This window comes from Ciconia boyciana, chromosome 8 (genome assembly GCF_034638445.1).
Source record: "Ciconia boyciana chromosome 8, ASM3463844v1, whole genome shotgun sequence".
Lineage (NCBI taxonomy): Eukaryota > Metazoa > Chordata > Aves > Ciconiiformes > Ciconiidae > Ciconia > Ciconia boyciana.
Genome location: NC_132941.1, coordinates 61,222,542 through 61,245,734, shown reverse-complemented (window position 1 = coordinate 61,245,734; position 23,193 = coordinate 61,222,542). Strand labels below are relative to the sequence as shown.

The 23,193-nt window shown below is 35.5% G+C and overlaps 1 protein-coding gene across 4 annotated transcripts in view; it reads right to left on the bottom strand.

Annotated features, from left to right (window-relative positions):
- Window positions 1-8,523: 8,523 nt before the first annotated feature.
- Window positions 8,524-23,193, bottom strand: part of WDR11 (WD repeat domain 11) — a 46,506-nt gene continuing 31,836 nt past the window's right edge. For all 4 annotated transcript variants that reach the window (XM_072870812.1, XM_072870813.1, XM_072870810.1 and 1 more), the window contains exons 17-29: window positions 22,676-22,782; window positions 22,073-22,187; window positions 20,145-20,316; window positions 18,480-18,588; window positions 17,576-17,638; window positions 16,259-16,324; window positions 15,310-15,481; window positions 14,947-15,042; window positions 13,418-13,583; window positions 12,420-12,517; window positions 11,264-11,409; window positions 10,356-10,435; window positions 8,524-9,303 (exon numbers count right to left, since the gene is read on the bottom strand). In XM_072870812.1, coding sequence (XP_072726913.1) covers window positions 9,146-9,303; window positions 10,356-10,435; window positions 11,264-11,409; window positions 12,420-12,517; window positions 13,418-13,583; window positions 14,947-15,042; window positions 15,310-15,481; window positions 16,259-16,324; window positions 17,576-17,638; window positions 18,480-18,588; window positions 20,145-20,316; window positions 22,073-22,187; window positions 22,676-22,782 — 1,548 coding nt within the window. In that variant the 3' untranslated portion in view covers window positions 8,524-9,145. The remainder of the gene's footprint in view (window positions 9,304-10,355; window positions 10,436-11,263; window positions 11,410-12,419; window positions 12,518-13,417; window positions 13,584-14,946; window positions 15,043-15,309; window positions 15,482-16,258; window positions 16,325-17,575; window positions 17,639-18,479; window positions 18,589-20,144; window positions 20,317-22,072; window positions 22,188-22,675; window positions 22,783-23,193) is intronic.

Sequence of the window (23,193 nt, the reverse complement as noted above, 5' to 3'; positions counted from 1 at the left end):
GTCAAAATGCTGTAAAGATACGCCAGATTATTCAAAGAATTAAGAACAAAACAGAAAAGGCATTTGGGGGAATTCTCCTATCGGTCAAGGGAAAAAGACTAGTTAATACTATTTATATTCAAGAGAACAGGCTTATCTCAACTTGTTCAGGAGAAACTGCAGAGTAATGACAGGGTGTTCTTGGCTCAGCGGTGATGTGGATGCTCAGAGAAACCTTTCTTCAACACGTGGCTTTGGCTTTAGGTTGAAACCCTTCCAACCAGGGTGGTTCTGCCAAATCTCCTCTCTCCAGCCAAAAAGCATGTGCTAACAGCACAGCTCACAGCTCAGCCCTGTTTGTTTTTGGCCCCAAACTAGGGAGCAGAGCAACAGATACGTGGCACAAGACGCATCAAAAGCCACTGACCTCTTTAATTAGAAAAACCCTGCCTTGTCATCCTGCGAGGGCAAGAAAAGACTTTCTGATTTTGTCTGCAGTCGGCAAAGGCCAAAATTAATCCAAAATTAATTCAGAAGTTGTAAGGGTGCTTCTGATTATGAGGAAAGATCAAATAATTCTTAAAATATGAACTTCTGTTCATATGACTCTCGACATCCATAATTCTCTGGTTTCAAAGATACTTCCTCTGGCAGGACAAGGACTGGAAATCCTGTGCAAAAAGGAGTATAAAGCTGCTGTATTCATAGCTGCTTACCAGTGCCCAGGATGCCTTTATCACTCAGAAAAGAATTTGAAACAGCTTCTTCACAAGTATTTTCTCAGGCAAATGGAATTCTTTTGAAGTGGGCAAATAACTTATTATTTAATAAACCATATTTTCCACCCCCAAAGATCCCCAGTTGTTCTTCAAACACCTGGTCCATTGCTTTAATATGTGTCCTCTTGTTCCCAGGGCCTTTTTCTTCTGCAACAGAAAGGTGGCTGGTTACCAAACCACCAAGGAGTACACAAGGAAAAAGTTCTTCTAGGAGCCACAGAAGAAGAAAATTGATCCAGAAGATTGCATAAAATCTGTTCTGACAAAGGAGGATGAAAAGAGTTTCTTTTAGCCCAGACTATGAGTTTTATGAAAACTTGCAAATGTACAGCACAATGGAGTGTGGAACTTGACTGATGGAGTAAGTCAACGTGCTTTAAGAAGTCTTGTATTTTATAGCTGGAGGTTACGAGTCCTGAACCACTCTCTCTTATATGCACAAAATTAAACACTGCGATAATGGCAGAGCAGCTTCCCCAGCAGAGACAGAGCATGCCGAGGTGGGGAGAAAGACAAAGAAGCCAGTGGTGCTCCTGGGCAGAGCTAGGTTTGCATCTTCTCCTCCTCCTCCTCTTCCCCTTCATTTCCGCAGCGTAAGACTGGAGCTTTTATTGTCTTAGCACCGTGCCATAGCTCCAACGTGGCTTAGGAGGTCATTGCTTTGCTTCATTTACTGCTGCCATTTCTGTGCTTCTGTATCTCGGCTGAGTAGCAGGAAAGACAGCAAAAATGGGAGGGTAGCACAGAGGCAGAGCTAAAACAGAGCAGCCTGTTCCCAGGGTCATCTTGCTGCCATTCATCTGTCCATAACTTCGTACTTTGCTCTTCAGCTGAAAAACAGCCTCTTTGTAAAAAAAGGGGAAAAAAAAAAGAAAAAAAAACTTTCTCCCAAACATAAGCAAACAACATCAAAACCCATAAAAATCAATACAAGTCTTCAGAGGTGGAGTCCTGGGAACTGACACTGGAAGATAAGACCAACTTTTTGACATGGTGAGTAAGGAGCACAAGAGCACAGCGATGTGATCAAAGCTGTGGTCTTGAAAATGACACCTGCAGCAGCAATCTTGCTCGTTTTTGATAACACAAGGTAATGGTAGGGCTGAAGCAAGAGAAAAGAATTACAAAATAAATCCAGACAAGAGATAGAGAGCCTGGAGAAGATGCATTATATGGAAACCATCAACAAAACTTTCTGACATAGCTTGGATGTAAAGACTAGATACTAGTCCTGCAAGTAATATAAAACACCAGATTAATTTCCTGCTTATATAAAACATTACTAGAGACAGAAACCAAAAAGGGTAAAATGAGGTGTACCTAAATAAGTGGCAGATGTAGAAACTTAGAAAAAGAGAACATGGGTACTTGACAATCACTGTTATCTGCAATATTAAAAAAAAAAAAAATCTGTCTCAGTTGTAGAATACCCTGAGTATTTGGAAATGTGCTGAAATGAGTTAATATTTTATTTCCATTTAAGTATTATGCCTCCAAACCTGCATATGTTGTACTGCACTTTGCAGTGAAAATATGTTTGAAAACTTGCTCTAACTCCCAGATGATGCAGCAACCATGTTATACAGATTCTCCGAGCGATCCAGTTGACGTGCTGGAGAGACATCTCACACCTTCTGTACAGACTGCAGTTTCAGATGCCATACCAGAATGAAGAAGAGAATCCGAAAGTCTTAGTAGCCCAGTGTACCGGAACAACTTTGAAGACAACAACTGAAAAACATACAGGTATGTAGAAACATGGTAACCTTTGCCTTTATGTCAGTGAGCCTCTAGATCCTACAACCATCAGTGATGAGAAAATATCACTGTGCAAAGGCTAGCAGTTTCACCAAGAGGGGATTATGAATATTATGCATTATACTACCAAGGAACAGTGATCCGTGAAGACACACACTGTGCACATTTTTTTGAGTCAAGATCTGTGACCGCTTGTTACAGGCTACTGTAAAATTTCATTAACAAACAACGCTGGAAAAAATATTTTCAAAGGGATATCAAAATAATATTATTCACGAGTCTATGGTTGGGTTCAAAAAGCAGGCCTCACGGCAATGAAAGATTGACTCGCTAGGGCCATAACTATGAAACAAGTGTTTGAAAAAAATGACCACTCAAAAAAAAAGCACAAAGACAACCTTCTTTTTGCAACTGAAATATGCTGCCTGTAGCTTTTTATTAGTTACAACAAGTGAAATAGGAGCCAGACATGTCTAATATAACTCTATTATCTCCTGCTACTGTAAGGTGGAAAGTAATGACAAAAACACTGCCTTTTTTTAAAGCACCTGTTGGCATCTAGTTTGAATAATGTATAATGCTGTCACTCAATAACCCTCTGGAAAGCAGTCACTGAAATGGAGTTTGTCAGTGGGAACCGCACTGAACCACAGTCATTATTTGCCAAATGAAGTAGTGGTGACAATGACACGGAAAGAAAGTATTTTCCACTTGTGGACCTGAATCCCAGAAAGAAAACCATTAAGTTGGGCCAATAAAGTCCCTCTGAAGAAGTATTTAAATGCTCATGCCTTTATCACCTGCTGAGTTTGGAGTCTAACAGGCAACCCTCACCTTCTCTCTAGCATCTGCTGCCCTGCTCATGAGCCGTTCTGTAACGCGGGCGATTGCAATCCCCTCCTATCATCCACGATTTCTCCCTCTGCTGCTGCGTTAATAGGTAAGGAGGAGAAAATAGGAAAGTGAAGGGGGAAGTTTAACCTATGAAAGGGGGCCAACAATTTCAATGAATACCGTGGAAATAAATCTAGTATCATGTAACTGATTATCTCAGGTTTTCAAGCCTGAAATCAAATTCCAACTTCCCTTCCTCCAGCAGGCGTAAGGAGGACTTACCTTCTGCAACTGCATTTTGAATATCTTAGTTGGTTCCCTTCTCTGGGTAAACATGTTTTTCCTTTTCTTCCAGAATTATTGTGTCCAAGCTGGAAAGCCATCTAACACAAACAAAACAAATTAATGGCAACTTAAACACAAATAAATCTAGAATATTCAAAGAATTTTAAAAAAACCCTAGATGGTCTAATTCAGATATATTTACATGTTTTCTATTGTTATTCTGCCGGAGCAGATGGAATCAGATGGATGAGGTACCAGATGTAATCCCTCATAAGGTGTACCTACAACCTACGCCAATACGTTACGTTTTACCCTTTTCAGTATTTCACATTTTAGTTGTCTGGTCATTCCATTCCCAACTCATTACAACTTAATTTGTTCAGATGGACCAAGGAGATAGCAAAATAACAGAGAGCTCTGAAAAGGTCAACGTTCTCTATTATAGGAGGTTGGAAGCCTTCTGGTACTTGAGTCTTTAAAACAGACTGTATCTATGCATTTCCAGTCTCTCTTCATTGTTTGTTGTTGTTAAAATTTGCAGGAAGTAAATTAGTGTCTTCCATAGTAAATTAGTGTCTTCCATTTAAACTGTCAGCATGTGCTTTCGTAGGATCTCTTAATTCACTACACATAACGAATACTTGTCAGAAGTAAGGCATTTTTAAAAAGGTAGACCTTGTCTTTTGATTAAAGGAGAAAAATACAATACTTTGCATATGGACAGCAAAGTTTAACTGTGTGTTGTTGCCAACATCTGCCCATCCTCTCTGATTTTTCTGTTTTCCTCCTCTCTGATTTTTCTGACTTAATACAGGAATTTTTGGTGCCACTTTCCACTAGTTCTCATACAGTGGAATGATGAAACAGTAAGACATGCCATGCTAAGGAAACTACGTTACATGCCAACACTTTCTAATCTTGGCTCTTGCCTTTTTCATTCCGCTTAACATTGCTGCCTTCCAGCAAAACCAGATGAGATATTGAGAAACTATCACAGCTGTGGCTCGCATCTTCAGTGTTTGAGTAGAAACTGAACAACTTACTGCCAAGAAGTCCCAATTCAAAACTAACGGGTCAGTATCAGCCTCATTACAGAATTTTATGCCACTACTTAGATCGATGGATACAAAATTTTTACCCTGAACTCATTAATGGGTTCTCTTACCAGGGTCACATTCACATCAAAGTTGTGCTGAATTCTTCTCAGAAAGTAATAAATAAAATAATTATTAAAAAAAACCAACGAACCAAAAAAAACCTCCTTACTCTTTGCCAAGCTGTTATTACACCGCTCACCAGCAATTAAATTTTTAGTTGAGCTTTTAGAATACAATTTTGGGCAGCTAGTGATCACCCAAACCAAACCCATTTCCCATTAAAGAATCTGTGATCGTCCTTGTTTTCTGTCTCTGGGGTCAACCGCCGCAAAACATCATCTCTTAGATCATTTACTCAGGCACTGAACACATCAACATTCTGGACCAGGTTTCCTTGATGTATAATATATGCCTCTGTCTGGCTGAAAAGTCTCTAAATTGGCAGACTGTTTGCATTTTAATGAAAGTAAATTATAAATAATTTGCAATATAGTACTAATCATTTTTACACTGCAATAAAATAACTCATTTTGTCATTTTCCGTAATTATTCCCCTTGAATCTAATATACGTATATGTGTGTGTATACACATATACACACACACACAAGATGTAACTAAATTTTTGGAGAAGTACTTCAGATCCAAGTTAGGCAATTTTAGACACTGTTAATCAATATGATTAATTTACAGAGACTGCCTTTATTGTGAGGCACACCATACTCCAAATAAAATTCTAATTAGGTCTTGCTTATACTGAAACTAAACTGCTGGACTATTTAGTAGACTTTTTATTTACAGCTAGAACAAGTACATCCATTATCATAAAACTGAAATAATTTCGACTTACTTTAAGAATCACATCAGGAATAAAAAAAAAAAAACACAACACATTTTTATAATTAAGTACTACCACAAAAGTCCCATGATAATATTTACCATAAGCTTCTCTCAGGCTGTAAACCCAGTAGTTGAATGTGAGCACACAGATCTAGGAAGAAAATGTACAAATTTCAGTATGCTTCACTGAAATGAAGACAACTTATGCATCCCTGTAGATGTATGCCTGATGTATCCCATCAATTGTATGCATGGTTTTTCATTGGTCATACAAATCCAAAATAATTCATATAATGAAAGGGGTAACCATCACTAGTTATGCTATAAGATGTTCTCCATCTAGAAGTTCTCCATCTAGACAACCCAAATGTCCAAAAAACTCCTTATTTCTGGACAAAGGTCCTGGCCTTTTGCAAATGAATCTTAAAATAGCTATGAAATAATCTGCTCTGATAATCAAACATCACGCTTAATTAAGACTCATGTTCAAAGACAGATGAATAAAGAATCTCTACACATTGGCTTGCAAACCCAGTTCCTCTATTGCTGCTTCATTGCCAAGAACGGTCATGAATTATGACCATATACAAGGTCCCAGAATTAGGGCTTTGTTACAGACTTCGCTTTTGTCAGAAGCTTCAAAATGCAAAACCTGACAGAGATTATAAACTTCATCTGCTACTTGAACTATTCACAGTGGTTTGAGAAAGGAATTCTGAAAGGGATTTAAAGGAGTTAAAATCATATTTATTGGAAACCTTTAAAAATGCATTCAGTTCACTTTCTTTGTATGTTCTGAACTCTCAGGCTTGTCCTTCAAACATACGAGTGAGAATCTTCTCACATTTCATTCTGTACAAGCCGATTACACATCAGATGGTTGGTTTTTTGTTTTTTTTTTTGTTTGTTTGTTTGTTTTAAAACAACTTCTAAGCCAAAGTTGCAAAGGCATCCCAAGAGCCAAGAGGAGTTATGTGAACTAGGAAGGAGAAAAACAAGACTTCACTGACAAGGATCTTGGCATTGCCAAATGCATTTCATATTTTTGAGAAGTTGATTATCTTACATTGATGTAAGTGTACCTGCCTCCTAGACAAAACCAAGACGTGCAATGCTCGCTGGCATCAGCTGAGAAGCAAGGAAAAGTCTTGTATTATTGTCTGTGGGGTAGCATGACAACAGAAAGGATGTGGTTTTCTTTCATCACATATTTCCATGCTTTTAAAAATCAGAAAGCACAGGCGATGTCCTGCTCTAACTTAACCTGTATGAATTTTATGTTTGCTAGTAAAGGTTGGGAATTAATACTACTTAAACCCAACATTTCATTAGTACTAATATGGAAAATGTGACTAATATGTACAAAGGATAATCACTTCCTCTACTAAAACCAGCCCTGAGCATTGTGCGGGTCCAGAAGGAAAAATGACAACAATTACACAATCAGCATTCAATCCCAGTGAAACGGATGACATTTTTGTATTAAATAAAGACACACAGAGATTTTAAAAGTTTGTTTTTATTATCGTAGTGTGACTGCATTATTATCTAAATAAACTTTTCAATCACTTTTACATTCTATTTTCATCATAAAGGTTTCAACAGGGAATGCCACACAGTATTCTGCAACCTTCACACTTAAAAGTATATAGAAACATTCAGTATTAAAAGGCCTTTGCAATGTGTTTCTTTTAAAAACATTAGATTTATAAATCCAAGTGTACAGTAAAGCAGATTTTTTTCAGAGACCCATTGACAAACAATTCTATGTGACCTGTCAAAGAATGAGTCTGCGTGTACTTACATTAACTCTGTAGTAACCTTGTCCATGAGTACTGCTACCAAAAACAAGAGTAGGAATTGAGGAGTGTTGTAGTAGTCAACGTGAGACAGAATTTAGCCCATTGTTAATGACAGTTAATTTTGCTCAACTCTGTTGCTCACCAGTTAAAGCTTAAGGCATATTTCATTGTATATTTATTTTCCCACACTAAAGCAACTATATAAGCGTTGTTCGCAATACATTGAACAGAAAGTATTTTATGGTGTATGTAAGATGTGGCAAGAAGAAATAAGACACATTGCAGTTAAAACATTTCGTTTTCTATTTAGAGCAACAAAATTCACATTTTCAATTTGTATAAAAACCATCATTATTGAAAAGCCTAACCTTTCAAATTTTATCAGAAATCCTATTTTAGATTTGAATTAAAAGGTCTATGGAGTTAAAGAGATGTCCCAAAGCTGGTTCTCCTCTAGGAAGGAGTGTAGAATACGTATCCACAAATACTCAAACGTAAGGAGAATCCAATGCACTATTACTTTAAAGAGACAAGCCATGAATTACATTCAAATGAGAGACCTTTTACATGATATGATTCTTTTCACTACTGCGTACTAAACTTCAGTAGCTCCAACAACTTCGTAAAAAGAATAATTTTATTTTTTAGCCAAGACTAATTTTCACATGCCACAGTCTTCAATTTGCAAGGGCAATTTAACATCAGCATCCACTCCCCAGCTGTAAAATTTCTCAGTCAACCAGTAATAAATAGAAAAGATATATCTGACATAAGAAACAGTAATGAAAACAAGTACTTAAATACTGAAATACTGGCACAAAAACGAGAAAAAGATGTTATTGGTGGCATCCTTGAGTATCTGGACCATAAGATGTGTTAGCATAAAAAGTATCTAATTAAAAAGCCAACATTTTGGCTTTGCACAATGCTTTTTCTACCTATTGTTAACGACACATTCAAATAACAAACAAAACAATAACTCTGGAGACAGCGTTAGCAGTCTCCTGAGTATTCTGCAGGAGCCTACCTCGCTGCTTTTGAGGTAGGATCTTCTCCCATCCTTTGATCCCATGAACCAGTCAACACAAGGCAGAATTTAGTCCCTAACGTGTGCAGGCAGTGCACCATTAAGAGTTACACAAAATGTAACAATACCTTCACTGAAAAAAAGGACGTTTCATGGATTTTTGGAATGTTAGGAGACTTTCATAAGTAAACCTGTTAAAGATTCCATTCCAGACAGTTAGGAAAATGACAATACAGTGAACTGATTTAAAACAACAGTAATTTTAAACAGAAAAACTGGATTGAGAAAACACAATGTTCCAGGAAAGAACTGTGTGTTTTGTGATCTATATTTATTCTTTAAATATATTTATATTTTTATCGTACAGATTGAATCATTTATACATATAAATACAAGAGTATTGAAGAACTGTAAGGATTTGATTTTTAGAAGTAAATGAAGTAGACTTTTACACATGTATAGAACTCTTTCAGCACATTCTTAAATTTGATTTCTGCTACATTGAAAAAGTTGGAAATATTCTCATGTAATTTTATCATAGGCTTCTTTCTCCTCTTGTGAAAGTGAAGATAATTTTAACATAAAAATAAACATAAAACAGTTCTTAATCTTGCCTCCACACACATTTAACAATATTTGCTCAAATCACACATATCAGCTATTACAGTGATTCAAGAGAAAAAAAAATGTATTTTCAGACAGTGGAATCTCAGTCTGATAGACAACCAAATCTCCTTATAAAGTTCTTACTCTTGTGTCACTTCCTCTTTAGGCTGTTTGAGCTCCATCAGTAACTCTTTACCAGTTTCTCCTGCTTTGGAGGCAAAGAGAATAGCTCCCTGTTTAAAGCCCAGGAGCTTCAAGCTTCTGGCATAATCTGCATATACAGCATGGATCAGTTTATGTAAATGAAGCATTAAGGAAAACACAAATGAATAGCAAAATGAAAAAACTCAGAATTCTTTATCCTCCCTCCTTAGCTCTCCCAAGCTGAAAATGCTGAACGTTGTTGCCAGTTGTGCTCATCCAATATTTTTAAGCACAAATAAAGACAAAAAAGTTGCCTTAAATTCTCCTATTGAATGCATATTAGCATTTATCAGGCAATATGCAGAGTGCTATAAACTAAAACAGATACTCTTCAGATACGCATAAGTACCTACCATGATAGCATGTCATAACTTGCAAAAGAAATTAATAAATTGTAAGGTCATACTACAAGATTTGTTCATCAATTAGATCTGGAGTTATCTACATGATTTATTAGTGGCTTTTTTTATTTACAAGCTGACATCAGTGATGGCTCCATAAAATACTATCAAGTATTATTTACATATGCATTATTATTTATTGCATATAATACAAAAGTTAGAGCAACTGTTCAGAGTTTCCAGAACACCAGGTTAGATGCACAGACTGCACTGAGCAATACTTTAGATACTTTTAAAAATACTTATTACATTTTCAGCTCATCTGACCTTGACCTTTAATTTTCTTTGTTTTCAGTGTCTCAAAACTGACTCCTTCATAAAGGACTTCAATCACTAAAACAGCATGCTGGTGTATAGAGGGGTTCAATGCAGGGGTTTTTTTTCCTGAGATACAGTGTTTAAAAGATAAATGAACCACTGATTTCACTACACAGTCTGCAGGAATAATTTCCAAGTTCTGCAAAGAACATTTTATCATCTGTTCTTTTCTATTTTGTTTCTTTCACTTTTAGTTTGTTTTCCAGTTCCACTGGCCTCACAGAGCATCAGGAGGAGGTAATGTTATGCATTTATGCAAATGACTCCTTTCCACTTGTTTCCTCATACTTCCTTCAAACTACACAACCTGGAAAATGAAAATAGGAACTCCTGTTCCTGTGCAGACTAGTTCAGTTAACATTGGCTCACGCATACTCACTCTGTATGAGTACACTGATGCAAAAAAAGGATTTCAGAAAAAGGATATTTGTATCATCATTAACTTCAAATGCCCCATACTTCAGACAAGCTTCAACAAATAAAGCCACTCTATCGAAGTACCTCATACTGTTAAATGAAAAAAAGAAAGAAAATAATTTGTTAGGACAGGAAAACAGAAAATTATTCCAGGACATTGCACAAAAACACTTGCACACAGGCTTTATAAAATTTTGTACCTAGGTTTGGAGTGGCAAATCTCTTCTGGACTGAGTTCCAAACATCGCTAAGGTTAAACAGTATCACCATTTAGCTGCCACTATGGCACATATTCACACTCTCACAGCACACACTGCCCTCAGTTTCCAGTGCTGCTCTGCCTTGCTCTCTGCACCTTCATGCTTTGTAGGCCTTGAGCATTCACTACATCACGACAGCGCTGAGTGCTCTCCTCATGGCAGTGAATGCTGCTACCCTGCTCCCAGGCAGTATGTAGGAACAGGTCATACTGTTCCCACATACCGCCTCGTGCTCTTGCACCCGTTAGTCTGGCACTGCCCTCTCCCCAAGCTTCTTACACCCCCCCTTCCTCCTTGCACTCAAGGAACTGACATTTGACGCAAAATTTCTGAAAGATCAAGGCTCAACTTACTCAGAAGTAATCATAGCTACTATAAATTGTTACTGCTTGGTCAATGGGTGTTAGCAGTCTTAAAGCCTGCAGTAAATTTAAGTGCCAGTATATTTCCTGAAATTGCAACAAAAACATCAGTTCCAGCACACAGAAATGACGCACTGCTGAGGTTAAAGTTAATTAAAGAAAAACATGCTAAAATAGAAACACATGTCAGAAATCAAACTGCAGACCTTCTCCCTCCCCCTTGACTTCTGAGTCACAAATGCTTAAATAACAATTTTGGACAAGACAAAATACAGATTGTGCTGTTTCAGCTTTACCTGTGCAACATCTCTGCAACTTTTGTAAAGCATCCAAGTGACAAGAGGACAAGAATGGCTTTGGACTTCTGGTTGACTTGTGGAGAGCAAAGGTGATCTACCCAACGCTTTAACACATCGGCACACTCCTCTGAGTTCAAACGAACCTTTAAGAGATGGGAAAGCCAGTTATGAATTCTCAGCTGCTAGCTAAAAAGAGCATTCTGCTTCTGCTTCTTTTTTTCAATGAGAAACTTTGGGCAGAAGTAAAGGCATCTGAAATTACCAAATTTTTTTATAAAAAGTACACTAATACCTTGAATGAATACAATATAAAGAGAAAGAAGAAATACATAGATAACAAAAAACATACAAAAATAAAAACTCCACTCTGGTCACTCCACATTTATATGTGATTAACATTATTTTTACCATAAGGCTTTACTAAAACCTCAAGTATCAAGAAGTTAGAAATCCTTATCCTTTGCTGAAAACTTAAGGACAAAAGATCTTTATTTTCCTTAAGACTGGGATTCATCCATTTAGAAAATCTGAGTATGACTTTTTCCACACTTTCTGCAGGAAACATAACAGAAACTTTACTTGAAGACACTGAAAGATCATCCTTACTGACTCCTGTCCATTATAATATGGAGAATTAATGCTGTGTCTGGGTACTTCTACTGTAATAATGTCTGCATACCAAAACAGAAGTTGGTGCAAACTTATGTGGTTGGTGCTAACTTTAAAATCGGCACACAAGCTACGTGGAGCTCAGCACAAAGTCACTTAATTGCCTAATTACTTATCCACTGCCAGCAGTGGTTTTTTGTAGTTTATTATGAACTCTGTACTGCTGCAGCTATATGCAACATCACAAATCACTGCTGAAAAATCAGAAAATTAAGTATTCTAACCATTTTTAGGCCCCAGTCCTGTCATTTGGACGACCAGGGCAGACCTTTGTAGTCAAAAGGCTGAAGAAGAACCTGTCAACACTGATTGAATGGACTGGCTTGTTATAGCTCAACACATGGAAGCAACTGATAATGATATTTCAAATTGATGTTTCAGTTTTTTAACTTTGGAGAACTTTAGCACCCTCATCAGCCTTCATGCCTACATCTATTAAGTAGGTCATTTACGTTAGCAAACTGAAAACTGAGAAATTACCTACCTTTGCAAGCCATGCTGCACGATTCCATTCGCCATAAGTTTGCAAGTAGCGACAGGCATCAGCAGCCTTATCGATCAGACAGAGTAACTGTACACCCTCTGGAAAATAAAAAGCACACTACAGAATAAGTTAAGGGGAAAAAGGAGTTGCTATATAAGTGTGAGCAGCTCATTCATCCCCAGAAAAAGGATCTCTCTTATATTCTTCTTAGCATATGAAGATGTTGAAAACCCCTAATTTCTACCACCTGGCTCTCCGTATAACCTGTGTGTCAATTATATCTTTTTCCTAGGCTACAGAACTTAGAAGGACCTCACAAAGCTCTCATTTATCTTTGTCCTAGATACAAATGACAAGGAGTTCATGGGACTTCTCATCATAAAGAGATAATGATCTTTGTAAGTCAAATAAACAGATTTCACAAACAATCCTTTATTTTAACGTTGTCCATAGCGTAATTATTAACAGTGAAGTGTTAATTGTCCACAGAATGGAAAGTATATTTTCCAGGCAAGTACAGCCATTTGTACTTTCTCTGCATGTCTTTGAATATTTCAGTCAATCATCATATTGTGAACATCTCTTGCATTAAGCAAAATTAAATCGTACATGTAAGGAAACACACTTTTTGAAGCAAGTTCTGAACTGGAAAGGAAACTAAGTCCGTATTTCAACTTCAGTAATAAGAAACCATTTTTTAATTAATTCTTTGATTAGGAAAGTAGAAAGTATGTAGCTCTATGTGCTTTTAGTGCAAACAATTGCTATGAGAATTACTCCAGAAATATGTTTTCCAATGAAAATGAATCAAAACAAGTTGAGCTTTATAACCGAATTACTGATCATTTTTGTGTTAACTACTGTAGATAGTGCATACCATAACATATGCAACATATAAGATCTATCAAAATTTTCTGCTCTCCCATCTCCATCAGCAGCCTTAATAAGATCAGAATTACTAGTTTATAAGCAAATGTAAAATTAAAGTCACATTTTACCTGCGAGCTTTCCATTGGCTATCATGTTGGTTGCTACCAGTTTAATGGTACTTTGAGATGGACCTGATGAGGTGACAGTTGTGACCAAGCAAGCTTTGAGTGAATCACAGTAATAATGTGCATTCTCTGAACTTGTTTCTAACAATAGCTGTACTGCTCTGTCAGTCTGGCAAGAGAAAAAAAAATACAAATTTGACCACAACATATTCACTTCTAAACAAAAGTCTTTATATTTTTAGCCTTTTTAAGACATGGAACAAATAACAAATGAAAGTTATTCTAAAACAGCCTACAAAAGTATCTACCAGCATAGTAATAATTAAGGCTCTATTTCAGTAAAGTATCCTTAGTAAGGATAGCGTTTAAACATCCATCATGAATACAACACTTAATCACAGCCTAAAATTTCTAGGAGAAGCCAAAGAAAAGTTTAATTCAGAACATTTATTTCCTTGTTTACATAATCTTTTACAGAGTTATAAAAGGAAGAGAAGCATTTAAAATAAGCAGAGAGGAAATAAAATTGGAAAGATGCAGAAGCCGGCCAGGATCTCAAGGACTGATTAAATACCTGATACTTTAAAACAAAGGTAGAATTCATTCCTTTAAAATGTTAGCTACAGCTAGCACCTAACCAGTGGGGCTCATTACACTGGTTGCAGACACCTGTCTCCAAATCAAATGAATTACTGCAGGCATGTCATCTCTGCCTGTTATTAAAATGAGATGCCTAACTTTTAAAGAGGTCAGTTTGGTGAGGTCAGTCAAGCTGATGGCTCACATAATTACAGACATAATGAAAAGTCACATGAAATACATATTAAAATACAGTGATTCAATAAACCGGTATTTTTAAACTTCTATAAACTGGCATTTTAAACAGACTGTCTACAGACTAGATATTTCTGGCATCTTTTACTGGTAACATTTGTTGACATGCTCAAATGCACAGTGGCATAGAAATCATTTAAGTTTGAGCTAGTAACACCAAAGCTATTTTTGGAAATGGATGCAGCACAACTGCATTAGTAGGGAACAGCTCATGATATATACTCTACAAATGCAACAATATTCTTATCAGGGTGTCAGTGAGCAGGTCTCTGTACAGCAGTCTCTGTACAGTGTTTCACTGCTCAGTACAGATCTGCCAAAAGCTTAGACATGTCCTTTGTTACCTAAAACGAGAGTACTAAGTGCAGACTGAGTTATCCCAAAGATGTTTTTAACTTATTTCTGGGAAACTAAAAATGTAATTTTTCTTTTCTAGTCACCATATAGAAAGAAAGGTTTTTATAGGGTTCGCAGAAAAATTATACATTCTGAAGCAAATACCACCCAAACATTTTCATATACCATGTCATTACATTGAGTCTGCAGTGTAATAACATAGTAAGACAGCAAAACCTATCCACTGGGTGAATAAAAGTGTGAAACAACACATATGAGTTAGACAAACCTTTAATTGAATAGGATAAGTACATAAAATGGACAAGGAAGAAGAACAAAAAATTAAAATATTACCCACAAACCTGGCCCAAGAGAAGCAGCTGATCAGCACATTTCCTGGTATGATCATATGTTGATCTCTTCACCTCCTGCAGATTTACCCTTTCAAGTTGGAATTTCTGCAAGAAGGAAAAATATTTTAAACATAAAGACTACCATAAGAAATAAAAATAAGCATTTAAAAAAATACAAAAGTATTTTGGGAGTTCCAAAAATCTCCTTATTTTTAAATAATAGTGAGTCATTTAATCCAGAGTTGTATGCTGCTAGTAAAAGTGAAATATGTACGGCAAAAAGCTCTAAGATAATAAGAAGGTTACAATGCTGAGCTTTTAATGTTCTGATCACATTCTTATTAAGTGTTATTTTTGAACTCCTTGAAATACCTGGAAGTAATAATTTTCACACAGTATGTCGTAGCATATATCCAATGGATTAACCAACTGTTCTTGAAGGATAGCTGTGTCTGTTGGTTTTGCAGGCTTCTCCTGGGATAAGCTGTGCAAATAGTGGGCAGCAATAGTCCAGAAAAGCAGTTCAGATTCATCCCCATACAGTCTGAAAAGATACAAATCAGGATGTGATATATGTTTGTATTTTTTCGTATGTCGCCTAAAAATATTACACATTTAAAATATCTTTTTACAAAGACCATGCATTATTGTGGGCATCACAAGTACTTTGCATCATCAATGGGACAAACTACAAGAAAAGATTAAAGGAATGACATTCAGCAAGCTGGATAAGTAAGAGGTTGGCCAGAAGACTGTTACAATAGCAATTAAACTCAGTGAAGGTACAGCATACAAATATGTGGAAATTGATTTTTTTTTTTTTTTTTTTTACACTTAATCACTAATATCCTCTTTCAACTACAAGAAAGTTACTAAGTTTGAAAAACATCTCTGAGTATAGACAGACTAAAATTAGCTACAGTTTAGGTAGAAGAACAACACAGAACAAATACATTTGAAATAAACAGGCCTTCCCCTGTTTGCATATAATCTATTGTGTTGTGAAGTTCTGAATTACATTTTTGGGCATTGTACAACTAAATGCAATGTAGTTAGCAGAACTGCATTGATGACAGTACCACCAAGAGTGAAGGAAGTTCTCTACATCCAGCAAGAAAATAAAGGTAAGCGTTTCAGTAAGGTAACATTTCCATTCTCAGTCCTGAAATACTCTTAATACGTGGGTATCAAAGTCCTTTGGGAATTGCACTGAGTTAAAGGAGAATTAGTTGAGTACTTAGACTTCCGCCCATTCATATGCGTTAATAAGATCAAGATTTTATTAGGAAACATTTGATATAGTTATCTGAATCTCTACTACCTGGCAACTAGGAGACATCTTTGCAAGAGAGTAAAATCCGGATCAAGCAAAAGTTTCTTTATGTCACTGTAAAAAGAGAAAGCCATAAATAATCTGTAAAATGCTTTGCAAGTCTGTTTATTTGTTTGTTTTCAAACACAAATAGGATATATCACATACAAATTGAAAAAAAACAAAACAAAAATTACACAATTTCTTTTCTGAACTGAAAAAATGCATCTATCAAAACAATTACAACTGGAAGTATATATAATTTGAAATATAATTGATCTCAAGGAGCGAGTCACTCTACCAGTTTAAATACAAACAGGGAGTCTGTCAGGAACCCCCTTTTTCTTGTAATAAAGGGAATAACCACAAGGGTGTGTACGAGGCTATAAATTAGTCTGCAGTAATTCTACAAATCATAAGATTAATTTAATTACAAATAATTTTGCAACTATGTAGTGCCATAGCATAAGAGACCCATATGCATGGATTTAGGTTTTCTACATATGTCTCAGACTGGATAAAAATACGCTAAGTTACCTTTTCCACCCTGCTAAGTGAAAGGACAAAAGGGAAAGGGAAAAACTTCTGTTTACTAGCTTCAAATTTTATTTTCACAGTTTAAATGGAAGGTCAACATCTGTTTTCTGTGTAAGCAGAGCAATGTGCCTGAACATTACTCTGGAAGTATATCTTCAATAAAAGATTTTTAGAATTGTTTGTCTTTTCTTCCTCAGAACTTAAGATATTTAACAAACATCGGAGTATTTAAGTAGCAGTATCCAATACAGCCTGGACCAACATCAAGGAACCTTATATCACTGAGAAGTATTGCCTAAAAATTTACAAATGCTCACTGGTCAGTTACAAATTATATACTAGCCCTAATCAGTATCTTTAAAAATCTTGTTGTCATCCACTACTATAATAAGTCAATGTTAAAAATTCAATGCTGACTTCCATCACGCTTTATATATTCTGAACAGTACATGTTGACTGTTGAGTCAATATTTAACAGACTACTTCGAGATAGTTTGCTTATTTTAAAAAAATATTTTTGAGATTGTATTATGGTTTATTTTTAATTAGAAAAAATATAAATTAAAATTTAAAATCTTCAATAAAATGCATAAAGCACCACCTTTAGGAGTTACATTAAAAAAAAAAAAATTAACTGAGTTGAAAATAAAAGCTGTCATTACTCAAGCTTATCTTTAGAGAGGCAAAAACCATTCTTTCTTCACTAAGTTGCGAATTGCCAGAAATGTCTATTTTTTTGCCTTCTCTGAATTCAGTAGCTTACTCAAATATTAATAGAAAAATTCTTACTTGGACAATGAATTCAACTGCTCTTGAAGAAGGTTTTTAATATTTTCATTCTCTGGATAATCACTGGATTAAAAAAAAAAGAAAAAAGAAAAAGGTTTCCTATATTACCAAAATGACAGAATTATCTGAAATGGAACAGTATTACTGGAAGTAGAAAAACACAAGAACATATATGGAAACAATCTTTCATACTCTTATGATAAGCCATTCATGCAACATTCTTTGACTAGTTACTAGTTCTAAAATAGTAATGAAAGATTGTTTTTGCTTTCTCTCAGGGTCTCTGCCACCAATCTTTCTTTTCCCACTTTACTTTTATTCATTAACCTTGAAAGTAATGAAAATGACAATGCCTAACCCGTTATTATGTGATCACCAACAGTACACAAACTCAATAAAGGATACAGAAAGGTGCTCCTACTATGATGTGAAATACGGCTCACTGAAAGTAAAGATATGCCTGTTAGACTACCAGTTAGAATATCACTTTCAATTACACTTTAGGAACCAACTCTGACTATTCTTACATTAACTTCTTGAACAAAGAGAACACACAGTTGTCCTCTGAAGTAATATAACCTGTAAATATAACCTGTAAATGACATAAAAATAATGCCAGTACCTTAAAGTAGACAGCAGTTTTCAATAGCCAAGGGCTATTGAAAGTCAAAGGGCTACTGAAAGTCAAAAGAAACAAAATACTTGACCTTAAAGCCTTTTCTATTTATTACTTTTAGTAAAAAAGTGACACTATTATCTTTTTGACTGTCCCAAAAAGTGAGGAAACTTATACGACTAACAGTTATTTGCACAGAAAGACTAATAAAAGATGTAGAATTTTAAAAAATAATATTTTTTACATAGATATATATTTCTCCTTATATAGATATATATTTCTCCTTACGTGTTTATAATATCTAGAGAATATTTCTCATTCCATGGCTGATGCAACAAGAATGCTTTTAAAGCTAATGAAGCCCTTGGAACAAGCAGATAAGGACACCATGCAGGTTCTGAAACAAAAGGAAAAGATTCATTGTTGAGTGGCTAATGTGTAATAACACTGTGTTCAGTAACCATAAAATGTACCACCTTGTTTGCAAGCACCAGAAGAAAATCATAAATCAGACTTTTCATATACACAGCATGGGTTACTAGACATAAAAGCTTATCTTTACACTCAAGCAAAAACATTTCATAGAAGGTACAGGGTTATCAACCATGCTCAAATGAGAATTTCAGGACACTCCATATTGAATTTAGCCATAGACTAATGGAATACATTATACTGGCATTAAGTAGAGCTGTATATGGTGACTATTGCTACAAGGACATGCTGGAAAATAAGTACAGCTATACCAAAATGTGCCATAATGTATGCTTTAGTTTTACTTTGCAATTGTAGTTTCTACAGTATAATACGAGGATCAATACCCATCATCCCAAAAGGATGTTGTGAAGTTTAATACATGTCTATATTAGCAAAGAAATAAGATGAAAATTATAGTGCTATCTGTTGTCATACAAATTTAAAAGTCAGTAAGTCTGTATTCAGTACAAGGTTTGGATGATATGCAGTAAATGCTACCCAGTGACTTAGGAGTAAAACAAGTACCTACTAGCTACATTATTAAATATTCAGCAATTCCCTGTACTTCATATGTACTGAATGATGTAGGAATCTTGTAAATGTGATTTTGTAATTAAAAGAGTATCACAGTGTAGAAGCAGAAGGACAGCTAAATGACAGGCAACTTTAACCCTGGAGTATCCTAATTTCAGCGTGCTTGGTTTTAGAACATTTATTTGTATAGCTTAACTTTATAAAACATTCATTTGATAGCAAAAATAGCTGTGATAAACTATGTGTTTCCTCAAACATCCCACACCATAGCTCCCACATCACAATTTCGTTTATTACATGTGTCTTGGTCAGAATTCACATATTTTAAGGAAATTGTATGAGTAAAGGCAGGATTGACCAAAAAGACTGAACAAAAGTAGTTATTTGGAACACCAATAATAAAAAATAGAAAAATGTAGCTCAGTTAACTATTTAAGTAGTTGAATATTTAAATTCCCTTCTTAAACATACAGCAAAAAAAGTCAAACCACACTAATATTGCTATTTTAGAGTTCAGTAGGAAAATCTACGTTGAAAGGCAATGAATCAGTCTACAAACTGTCTGATATCTGGAAATATCAGAAAAGACATTTTCACACATTAACAAATGATTCAAAATTATGTAATGAATAGCAGTGATGTAGGTACTGATACCCAATTGATGTACCGATGCTTTTTAGGTCAACTTGCTAGACATCTGTACAAAAAGCTCTTATTTTGTTAATTTATATTCCCATTAAGATATTAAAAAGTATAGTTTATTTAGGAGATTGTAAGAAAAAAACACCCATATGCCCTAAGCCTAAAAAAATGAAAACCACTATAGGGACACCTAACCCTCTACATACGACAATTTGCTGTTCTAACAGAAGTGCTGAACATTTTTGTGGTCCACTTTCAAAATGGAATATCTAGCAGCCAACAGCAAAAGAGAAATCAACATACCTATTAAGTCCTGTTCATCCATTCTAAAACACGATGGTTTCATGGACAAGTCTAGAACTCTAATGCACCCATCATCCGATGCCAAGACCACTTTGTCTGACGTGCACCAGTCCACATCCAGGATTCGGAAATTGACGTTCCTTCCACTTCTTAAACTGCTCACCATTCGTACCTTGAAAAGTTGAATTATTTTTCATTTTTAGTAGGCTCTCCATCACACAGTGTATGACTCTGTCATGCACCCAAGAGGCATACCACAAAATTTGCAATAAAAGGTGATGTTAGTCATAAATCATTTTAATGATCGTTGCTTCTGAAGAGTAGGGAATTTAGAAACCTTGGAGTAGGGCACATGGTTGCCCTGAAACAATACTTTTTCCCAATTGAGAGCTGAGAAAACATTCTTTTGAGCACAGCTGTACAGCTGCCTTTTTGTTATCTTTTCTGACATAAAATTTCCGTGGCAAACCGGTGGAAATTTACATTTCTTCTTTAATTCCAGTCCCTGATCTAGCATACGTGCACCAAGGTGGAAGTGAGGTTAATTAACTCATGCTCTTCATAAACATATGCTTTATTGATAAATACTGAACTTGTCTAGAAATACATTTAGCCATACTATTAACATAACATTATGGGAATAGGATAATGTATTGTCCACAAACAAAACACAGATGAACAAAACCTTCTAAAGTGCACTTTTAACCACAGGTCAGTAGTTAGACATGTTGTAACCCTTCTGTAGCGTCACAGAACATTACAGTTGTTAATATAAGGAAATACTAACAAAGCCTCTGCTGCAATCAACATTCTGCTGTTTCCTTTCACTTGTTCTAGAGCAAAGCATGGAGTTAGAGAGACGTAAGGTACAACAGCTCTAGAGCATAATTACTCTTAGCACTAAGAGAATTAGAGAAAAATGTGGAAATATCGCATAACTGGTTGTAGGCAGAGGTGAAGTTCTAAGGAGAGGATTACATGGATAATAGGACTGAGACTATAAAATATTTCTACAGATATTCTGAAAGATTTTTTACTGAAAATGTGAATTAATTTTAAATGCTTTCATGTAGGAAACTCTTTCCCTTGTCCCAGGAAAAGAGAGGGAATAGCTAAAGGAGGAGTATCCCATGGCATCAAAACTATTCAAATATTCTTCAAGGAGAGACTCATGGGATAACATTCTACTCTGCCTACATAATTCACAGTTGTTGGTCACATCTGCTGTCCAACTCCTATCATCAACGGCGAGTTTCATATTGCTCAAATTAAGTGTCTGATTTTGGACCTGGTGCTCACTACAAAGTGAACAGAAAAAAATAAAAATTCCCATTTCATACCCTCATAACTTGAACTTACTCTGGGGGGCTAAGTTAAAAGAGCATAATTATCCTTTCTTTCCCATGGTACTATAATCCCCTAAAAGACCTATGAAGCAAACCCCAGATTTCCTAACATTACTACAGAATTTTTGAATAATATAAGCAGCTAGACGACGTTAATTAACAAGTGTCTAGCTTTCTGGTATACCCTAACAAATTAAATCCATGCACTGAAGAATACATACTCTTTAATATGTACAGAAGTTAAGAAACCTGTAGTAAAAATACTCTCTTGTCCACAGCTTAAATTCTAAGACTGAGGACTGCCCCTTAAATTTTCAATGTCTGCCTCAAAAACATTACAAGAGAATGACAAAGAGTACCTCAGAGACATTGTCAGCTTTATGAGTGAAAGGTTTTTTTCATTGATGACAGCTTAAAAATGCTTTGTAGGAACTAAAAGTCTTCTGAGAAAAGTCATACAACTTTATTATATAACTGTGAGCAAGAAATCATGACTAAGTAAAACTTAATGCCTGACTCGTCCTGATTTTCAGAAGTAATATGTGTATTTTGCAAAGAAGCACATATTCAACAGATGCTTACCTCTTTTGAATCCCAAATTTCTGCTCCATCGTTGTACATTGCAAGAAGTTTTTGATTTCCTTTCCCTGGGGCAAAACGTATCTTTTTCACCCAGCTTCTGTGTGTAGGAATCCCCCTAAGAAAAGAAAAGCACAAGATTAGAATCAATCATTCTATACCTAATATTGTGGGTAGTTAAATCCTTTCCATTAATGTTGCAGATCATATTGTACAGACTGAGAAGGACAACTGTATTTATATACATACACACATATATATACATACACAAATGGCTATCCAAACTATCATGAAAACTAAAAAGATTAAATCCTTGAAATAAATACTACAATACTTAACATTTTATCAGAAGCCATTGCAGATTTAACATGAGAAAGATATCTAGCTGTTCTAAAAACTTTGATAAAATGTTACTCCATCTGAAAACACAAAAGATGAAACGCATAGAATTGTAACACAGTAGGCATTTTCTGAAATTTTATTTCAAAATACTTGCATTTTTCCCCTCAAACACCACAGACGACCTGCTACAGTGAAGAACAAAAATGAAGGGGGAAAAAACATTCTAACACTCATTATCTCAAGTTTATCAGACTGCATTCATACCTGGATACTCTAGCTTTCAAATCCCAGAAGTTTAAGTTTCCATCAATGTCTCCAAGAACCAGGATATCCCCTTTCCAGGCAATACATGTAATGCTACCCATACTTCCCTGGAAATATTGAAGCAGCAGAATAAAATCTTGTGATTAATAGAGCCAAACACAGGAATAAACATTTCAACATTAGCATTTATTTTTTTTAAAATATAAAATATAAAATAAGACGATAGACCAAATTCTACTCAGTTAAAACAGAAACAATTCTACTGAATATAAGCATTTATCAAGTCAGTCATATTTGCTTCAATATGCTTCAAAAGACATTTCCCTGTAAGAAATTTTGGGTTTAAAGCAATGGAAATCACTTCTCTGTCTCTTGTTGCAAGGTGACAGACCTCATTGAACACAATACTAGCATATACTAAAGTAGGAAACAAAATTAAAGAATTCCTATTTGTAAGTTAAATTTATCAAACTCTTCAAGAACAACTAAGAAAAGAAAGGTTGTTCTTCTGAGTAACT